This window comes from Dromaius novaehollandiae, chromosome 18 (genome assembly GCF_036370855.1).
Source record: "Dromaius novaehollandiae isolate bDroNov1 chromosome 18, bDroNov1.hap1, whole genome shotgun sequence".
Classification (NCBI taxonomy): domain Eukaryota; kingdom Metazoa; phylum Chordata; class Aves; order Casuariiformes; family Dromaiidae; genus Dromaius; species Dromaius novaehollandiae.
The window spans coordinates 15,909,606-15,919,140 of NC_088115.1; the positions used below are offsets into that span (position 1 = coordinate 15,909,606).

Genomic DNA, 9,535 nt, shown 5'->3' on the forward strand with positions numbered 1-9,535 from the left:
TGTATCTTGAATAATAAAAGAAAAAACATTTGAATGTGAAGTTTGGATGTACCAGAACATCCAATTTTAATCCAAAGTTGCCATGAACACGACAGTAGCTGATAGAAGTGAACGGTTATATCCGCCACATACAGAACTCTCTACTAGCACAAACCTGAACTTATCTAAGAGTTTCACTGCTGACTTCAATCAGCCCGTTTTTAAAGAAAAATAGCTTTAAGCTCGATTTAAAGAACATGCAGACAAACGTATCTACAATTACACATTTAGTCTGTGTGCTCAACCATCAGAAACAGGTTATATATTATCTTGCAAAAAGTCCTCAAAACAATATTGTGAAAAACATCACATCCTAAATATGCTCATTACAAGAAATTACAGAAACTAATGGAGTTATTCTAATAATTCATTTAAGCTAGTTAAATACACCACAGAAGTTAGAGCCTAGTGCCTTCCCCTAGCAAAATACCGAACCGCTGTATCATGCCTACCATCAGTGCAGTCTGATCATGACTGACACGATAGCGATGGTACTGGAAGAGGTGAAGTGGGATGTTCAGGAGAAGCATGGATTATATTGCCAGTAACCACCAAATAATACTCGTTTTGCATTCACTAGCTCTCAGCTGAAGTGAGAAAATTCTTGGACTGGGAGATTGACTGAGCTGAGATTTCAGTGTTTGCTGCCGTGTACCAAGGTAAGGTCTTTTTCTTTTAAAACGTGTGATTAGTTGTACTCTTCAGGGCTGTTAATCAAAGCCCTCTCTGTGCTTAGACATAAAAACATTTGCAGATAGTGGTAGATACAGCGCAAGCTTCCTAACTCCATCCAGTCAATACCCAACTGCCTTAATTCAAAATGATCTTTGTTCTAACTAAGAGAAGATACAAATCTATAACTGTGATGCCAGTGCTCCTCACCTCTGGCAGGGGGTTCGCTTTGGGGCTTTTTGTTTTTGTTTTTTAAAGACATTTGTAAACCAGCGGGTGCCCTACACTACTCGCTCCATTCACACACCTCACTGAACAGCAATTGCCACTTTCATACTATTGAACTAAAACGGATTTCAACCACTGACCTAGGAGAGAAAGACTCACACCATTACCAGCTCTCAGGGCCATACTAGGAGTTCATTTTCGTATGAAGGGAAGCATGGAGAGTACATAGCACTTGGTAGATCCCAGACTAACCTACTGGTTAAGCACAACAGTTTACAGTCCATGATCACGTACAAACACAAAACAAACATTTAAGACGTAATTTCATTATAACTTTAAGCCAACCTGAAGTGCAGGCTGCTGCCCAGACGTGCAGTGCCATCCTCGCCCTCCCCGCCGGGCTCCTGCCCCTGGCTCCGGCGCGCGGGGACCACGACCACCACGCTCGGCTCGGCCAGGCCCTCTGCTCCCTCCCAGGCGCAGGCTGAGCCACCTCCATCGCAGCAGGAACCGGAAAGTTTCCTTAGAACAAAACTATTTCAAGCTGAAATAACATGCACAAACTTCCTATGCTATCATCCTTCGTTAATTGCCTTCGACGCGTGAAACATTTACCATTCGGGCAGGTAAGCCCAGCAAGCACCTTCAAATTAACAACATTTGTACGCAGTCCTGCTTTAATCCACATTTCCACAGAAACCTAATTGTCTGCCCCTGTTCTCATAAAAACAGGATTTAGCTCTCACTCTGCAAGTCATGAGGCAGCTGGAAAAAAATATTAAAATAAAATTATTACAGCCAGCTTTTTTGCTTCCTGCTATTTTAGAAATCAATATCAGCACAGAGTAGCTTATTTAAATATTCTGAGTTTAGTAGCAACTTGTCAGTAAAAAAAACTGGTGTATTTGAATTTTTTTTATTTTAATGAAGTTTCGTGACTTGATTGCTACTGAAGCAGTGAGATTTAATTCAATATACAAAGCGTAATTCCAACTCTCTTGTGTTAAAAATATTCTTTAAATAAATAATAGATCAAAGCAGTGTCACATCGATGGCATACATATGCCACGGAAGCAGGAGACGAAGGATAAAATGCCTTCAGAGCTGTCCTTCTGGGTGAAAGGGGGGCAAGTGAATGCTCAGCTATTTTATCTCGATTTACCCCTGATTATTTTTCTCAAGTCTTCCCTCTTATTAGACTCCTGTCTTCTAAAGAACCTTCAAGCTCCTGTAAAGTCCAGGTTTTTTAAACTACAGAGCAAGAAGAAGAAAAACAGAGAGATCCCATTCCGAAATCTTAGTGCAATCATTTCTTACAGCTACAGTAAAATTAAGGTTGTTCATTAGCAAGTGGCACTAGGAAGAGTGCAACTCACAAGTGGCAGGAGATCATCGCAGTGATGAATAAGGCCATGACCCGTCTCTGCCTATGTTTCTTCCATGATTCACATGGAGGAAAAAATGCCACAGACTCGCCTGCAAGTCTGGTAAACGTAGACTTGTTTTGGTTAACCTTGGAGAATCTTAATTATACACAGGCTTATGCGTTTATATGCAGATAAAGGCTCTCATCCTAAGCTTTGACAAGTTGATTTATCAAATTCAGAATAACGGAGTGCTTTTCACACTCTGATTTCCAAACCGAGACATGAGAGGTATATCCTCTCCAGCCCTCAAGATCTCTTTCAATAGCGTCGGGAAGAGCAGAACGGTTGCATGGGGTGTCCGAAGTGACTTAGACATGGTTTTGGAAAGAGGTGGTGATAGACAAGGAAAGGGAGTTACAGTGTATAGGAGAATGCAACAAACTAGCAGGCAGATTGAGACCGGAGGGAAATTACTACATTTCAGTTCAGTCAGCAACTACAGACAGGTAGCAGCGAGCCTGAACGCTGACCAAAACAAGCAGGGCTGCAACAGAAAACTGCGATCACTGGGCAATAATGCTCTAAAGGAAGGAAAGAGAGGAGACCTCCTGAAGTCAGCTAAGGCGACAAAATGACAGCAAGAATTTGTTCATCACACCAGAGAGCATACAACACAACAGTGAAGTGAAATCAGAAGAACCACCAACAACAGACACGACCAGTATGCTTCCCGGCAGTAAAAGCTGATAGATTACGGCCTATCTTCCCTCTCAGGAGGAGGATAAACCCCACCACAGTAGAACAGACGCCTGACTTGTGCATCCTGGACACCCACGTGCCTGTGGATTCCTGCCGTGAACTCTGGAAGGCACAACTGAAAAAACAAGCCTCCCGCCAGCTGGTTGAACTCTCTGTACGGGACAGCCGGCACCTTCTGGCCGTTAAGAACATAGACATCACCTTAGGCCGATGTAAGTACCCAAGACAGGGGTTTTCAAAGCAGCCAGAAGCACACGCTCCATAAACTACCCATTAAAGATTTGCCTCACCACTTATCAGCTACTCTAGGATAAATGACTTTCTCAGATTTCACCTGTAAAGTAAATAGCAATTTACTCCTTCCTAATTCATTTTTCCCTTCACTAGGTCAGTGATCAACAGTGACCCAGTCCAGCAACAGCACAATTGCATGCTATACACAATTGTACGTAAAATACGTGGTGCTCTGCTGCTCAAAATGAACCTCATCTTGAAGGTCAGAGGAAGGCAAGAGAAATATCTAGACAGTGCATACTCTGTTTCTTTCACTGTTTCATTAATATGTCATTAATTAGTATTTGTATTACACAGTAAGATCCATCCAAAAAATGAAGCAAAGGCTATCCTGTGAGCCACATCCTACCGGGTGTTAATGATACAGAATCCAGACTACTACCTCTGACTCATGACACTCAGAAAACTTTAAAAATACAGTCCTTTTCACTACAGATTCCCTGGTGCTTCATAATAATAACAACAACAACAGCTTCCCAGCTTCCATTCCCCATCTTACTGAAGAAGGTTCTAAAGCTCCATCAACTTTTGTGACCTATTAAACAAACCATAATGGATATAATTTCTCCATACATTAATTACAGTATTATTATGCTTTATAATAAAAAGCAAACCTCAAGTTTCTGCATTTTTATCAAGTTCACTGGTTTTCTGGACAAACTCGTAACATTCAACAGCTGTTTTCAGTCGGCTTATGTGAAATAATAACAGCATGAACTAGCTTGGTCTTCTACCTTGTGTTCATGTACCACAAGGTCAAAACAGATTATATGATTTTATAAACAATTTAGCAGAATTGACCTAACCTTAGTTATCCGGGTGAAAAGGGATGAATGGATGTTTACTAAATGTCCATTTCCTTATAAAATTCTAAAGCCTGGTTTTCAGATCTGTTCTTTTGCTATTCAAAGTTCTGATAAGTTTGTTACAACACATCAAATGCTGAAGAGACACCCAATGCTAGATAAAAAAGTTAAATAAAATAAGAAATATGAAAAGACTATGAAAAGTAATGAAAAGAGATTGAATATTCTCAAATTATCTCCTTTTCCTCTTTCAGATGTTTTTATGTACTTTCTATATGCTGCTATGACCCTACTGAAAGCAGCTACTCAAAATGGAAAGTTTGGACAAACAGTAATTGATAAAGCTGTCCAGATACACAGTGACGTATGGCTAGAACCACTGATCCTTATATAAAGGAAAGTTAATTTGAAACAAGTAATGGCATTCATTTTCGATGTTCCGATCACATCTAGGATTACAAAAACAGAAGAACGGAACTGAAAATTTAAGATTTTTTCTTATTTTCTTCATTTACAAAAACAAGACTCTTAGGAACTTTGAGACTGAATTCACTCAGGGTCTGATTTTGCTGTGCTCATTCATAGCAAGTAACACAACACTCAAAGCACCACTCAAAGCACAGAGGACTCTTAAAAGAAGACATTACCTCTCCATAGGAATGAAGGTGGTAGGAACTGGGTGTGACAACTACTGTAACCATTACTCGTCATTAAAATGATTCTCTTCAGCTGTAATATGCATGTGAAACACAGGCAGCAATCAAATACAGAGAAGACAACTGATTAATACCTCTGTACTTCTACTTTAACCCATTGATTATCTTGACCAGGTCAATATCATTCCTCTTTTAGAAAAACACAGCTTTGCAGATCAGGAACTAAGTGAACAGGAAGTTTTACAGGAAGGCAGAGGGACCACTAAAATAGACAAGCGAGCTCATCACACCTCCACAGTGTCGTAGACACAGCACCTCTTCTCTGTCGAAACCCTTGAAAGACATACCACAGAGCTTCGTGTTCTGTGGCTCATTTAAATTGGATTCTAACCCAAAATTTCAATCCATTCCATTAATGGTCTGCCAACCCAAGTTTTCAGTAGATGGCTCCACCCCGCCAGACAATTCTGGCCCAAGCAGAGCTACGTATTCCCCAGCATTTCTGAGAATTATAACCATTTAGGTGAATACCCCTCCAGGAACATTTAGATCCGTGCACAGCATCTTCATTCCCAGCCATAATGCCTCTGGAAAGAAGATATAGCTAGGAGTTTCACCAACAGTTTCCAAGCAAGGTCACAAAAGGGATCATGAGCATAACAGAAATTTAGTCCCTCCCCCTCAAAAATCTTACAACCATGATTAGTATCATTTGGCTGAAGCGTGACTGAAATGTACTGTAGAACCACTCTAGACAGACACCAGTAGTAGTATTTTCTGTAGCTTACAACTCATCTCTCAAATGTGTAAATTTGTTACCTATTCTTTAATTTTAAACTCATTCCACAGCTGCTCCTCATACTATCATCTCACTTTCCCTGCTCCCTTGCCCTTCCCATAAAACAAATGGGCATTTTTTTTAAATTGCACAGGTAATATAAAATTGACATTGTTACCATGACTTCTTTGCTTGATCACTTCTACAACCCACTCCTTATCTTCTCTTTTTTTGAAAATAGTATTTAACGCTGGGGAGGACTACACTCCTCTGGACAGTGCCTGGTGCAACAGAATCCCCGTCTCAGCTGTTCTCTTAACATTGTAAAACATGCATCATTAAGAATAACTCACTTTGACTCTTAGAAAGGTATGAAATATCAAAAAAGTGTATGGGAAGGTTTACTAATGAAGAATGGTGTCACAAATGGATTATCATTGCATCAGAGAACCTAGAAATAAATCGATGTTCTAGCTACGTGGTACTAACGTAGAAAAACTTCCAGAAATACTTTTTGTGAAGATAAAGATGTTATTTCTTCAAAAAGTTTCAGTCACAGAAAAGAAACATTTAGAAACACAGTAAATATTCATACACATTCATATGCACACACATATGGGCAGAACGCCTCCGAGACCTCAGGAATCCTGTAGCTCAAAGCAGATCCCAAGAACAGACTGAGTGGAGCAGCTGATTTTCCAGGATGCTTTGTTTATTTGTTTTTCATTTAAGCAGAAAAGTTTAAGTTGGCACTTAGATGCAGCAGAGGATTCCACATACCCTGGCAGTGGTATTTGTCTGATGCACTAGACTTTATCAGTTTAATAGCAACATATGTTCAAACACAGGAGAAGTACCTTGCTGTAACACAACAAGAAACTGATCTAATAAATATTTTTTGCTTCCAAAATCATGACCTCAGTTTTTTTCCCCTGAAAAGAATGCCTTATTCATATATTCTACATAACACGTGGATGCCAAACTTCAAAACCCACAAAACTTCCACATATCTTCGCCACTAGACAACGGTAATAACAACATTTATCACAACTTGTGCTTGCATCATTAGCCTGCTGATCCAGAGAGCTCTTCAAGACCACATTAATTATTATCTTTCTTGAAAAACTCCATACAGCTAAATTTCACTTGAAGAGCTTAAATGAAGGAGCTACTCAAGGAGTATATTATCATCAACTAGCAATTAATATTTGTGACTTGCCTGCATGTTTATTTCCCCTAATACCATAGGACAAGTACACAAACTCGAGGCTAGCTGGACTCCCAGATGAAATACCCAGTGCTTCACCTGGAAATACACTGCAGCCGGGAGTACAGAAGCCCTCGAAGTTCTTATTCCTTCTTCTTTGCTACCTGTCCCCCAAGACGCACGAAACACGCGCTGCCCTTGAGCCTTACCCGGTCCTTCATCCTCCAGCTCTGAGCCAAGGACTTGGAGCCCTCGATCTTCTCACAGTGCCTCTTCTTCATAAAGGCCAGGGGCAAGTTCCAGTCGGTCAGGTCAGACTCATCCTCCTCCCCAAGCCCCAGGAGAGGCGACTGCAGCATCTCAGACTCCATCGGCGGAGAAGCGCCCGGCAACAAGTGCGCGGCGGGGGCCGGCCCGGCGCTCGGCGGGGCCGGGGAGCCTCTGCCCGCGGCGGGGCGGCTCCGCTCCGGGTGCGCGGGCGGCGGCGAGCCGGGGGGCGCGGGGGCCTTCGCGCTCCTGCGGGGAGGCCGGCGGGCAGCAGCCCCGGCGGCGGCGCGAGGCGGGCGGCGTCTCCCGGCCCGCGGGGGGCCGCGGGCCTCCACCCGCGCCTCTAGCCCCGCGGGCCCTGCGCTCTCTGCGGCGGCAGCCGCGCCCGGCCCATCGCGGCTCCCAGCGGGCGGGCGGGCGGCGAGCGGGCGGCGAGCTGCGGTCTCGGGGCGGGCGGGGGGCCGGGGCGGCTCGTCCTGCGGCGCCGGGCAGCCAAACTCCTCTCACCAGCACATCAAGGAGGCGGCCATCTTCCTCCGGCCCACGATGCACCGCGCTACGGGCCGCCGCGTGGGACAAGCCGCGCCGCCGCGCGCCGCGCCGCCGCCCCGCCCGGCGTTGCCATGGTTACCAGCGCATCCCGCCGCGGGGCCTATTTCACCTGTGTTGTCACTGACACTGGGGCAAAAAAGCAGAGGAATAGGGAAATGGGACAACATACCTCAGCAGTTACATCCAATATGTGTTCACGCCATACATAAGGGAAAGCAAATGTATTATTTTAGAAATATATACTCTTTACTATCAAATAAACTGTGTTCAAGACTGCAGGTTAGTATCAAATATTGCTCTTAACAGGGTTCCTCGGCGTTTGCTCTTAGCAGTAGTCAAGCCAAACTGCATTTCTGTTTGGATTTTAAATGTGTGTAAAAATTATTTCAGAGAATAAATCGAACCATACATGTACAAATTGATTTATAGACCCATATTAATTTTCATTAACATTTTCAGTGTGCTCACATTCAGGAAATATTCTAAATGCAAAGATTGTCCTCCACAGCTGATTGGAAAAGAGCCTTTTTCGAAGGCTTGGTCCTGGCACGGCCAACGTTTTCTTTTGCTCCTTTGATTTACAGAGCGAACTGATTCATCATTTCATGGGTGTTTTACGTTGATGGCTGATCATAACTACATGATTGTTATTAAAATGAATGCCCACAGCATGGAAAGCACTTATGGCTGTATTTCTGCTAACCTCTAATGGATTCATAATAGCAGTGGCAGCTACTCGAAACAGCAGCAACAATCTGAACACATCACCTGAAAAATCACAGCTCGAGCACCCGGCACAACTAATCCACCTCAGCTGAAACGCCTGGAGGAACAGATGGGCCCCGCGCTGCACGGCGAAGGCTGCTAATCCGGGATCCTGGGAGCATCAGGGCCATAGCCCGGAGCCGGTGCCCGCCCAGCGAGGACGGCCTGCTGCGCGGCCTCGGGAGCCGCCGGCGGAAACACCTTGAAGGACACAGCTGCCAGAGGGCAGAGAGCACCAGCCTGCCGCGCTTCACATAGGCACGGCTTTTAAATGGCGCTTATTGAAGATAAGAACCGCGTGTTTCACAGTCTGCTAGGCCGAGTCCGGGGCACGTGCTGGACGAACCGTGCTCGCCTGGCCCCGTGCTGCTCCCCGTGCAGGCACGTCCCTCCCCTTGATTTCAGGGACTTCTCCGAAACGCTGTCCCGCTCCTTCGAGGGGCTCAGTGTTCCCAGCTCTTTTATCCCTTCCTCTCCAGCATCGCTGCTCTGTCCCACGTGACAGGGGCTCCATGGGGAAGGGGAAGGGGGGACACCCCTCAGAAATGGAGCCGGAGCGATGGCTTCGTCGTCTCGATAAGAACCAGACCATCAGCAAACTTCCCACGCAGCTCTGCGAGTGCATCAGCTCCGGCCTGCAATCCCCCGTCATCCCAGACATACGCTCCCAAGGGCACCTCGGTCTGGACCCGCGGCTCTCCACATCACTGTCCCAGTTGCAGATCCACCCTGCTCTGCCTAATTACATCTTTTCTTGTGATTCCGGGCTGGGATTCCTCATGCTGCCAGCTTCTCAGTGCCAGCGGCAGTGTGTGATGCATGGCAGTGGCCTCAGGACCCCCCTTCCCCGCTGGATCAGCCCGCGGGCTCCAGAATCTGGGCAAAATAACAAATTAAACCGGTACATTATGAAGATCTTCCTGCCTTAGAATAATGGGCTGACAGAAGGTCCCTGCATGCAAGCAGCGCTTTACACCTGCGTAAGTAGGTGCAGAATGCTGCCTTAGCAGCCCTGCACATTCACTGCGATACAGATTTCCACGGCAGAATAAAAGCAGTCCTGCTCCTGGCGATACCTGGGGATACAGAGCCACAGAGCTGCAAACCTGCGTGAACCAGGCCTGCCCGCTGCTGCCCTGCGCCTT

At 45.1% G+C, this 9,535-nt stretch overlaps 1 protein-coding gene across 2 annotated transcripts in view; it reads right to left on the reverse strand.

The window, feature by feature from the left end:
- The window catches only part of RPTOR (regulatory associated protein of MTOR complex 1), a 162,733-nt gene extending 155,102 nt beyond the window's left edge, over window positions 1-7,631 (reverse strand). For both annotated transcript variants that reach the window (XM_026112966.2, XM_026112964.2), the window contains exon 1: window positions 7,016-7,631. In XM_026112966.2, the coding sequence (XP_025968751.1) occupies window positions 7,016-7,177 (162 nt within the window). In that variant the 5' untranslated portion in view covers window positions 7,178-7,631. The remainder of the gene's footprint in view (window positions 1-7,015) is intronic.
- Window positions 7,632-9,535: the final 1,904 nt, after the last annotated feature.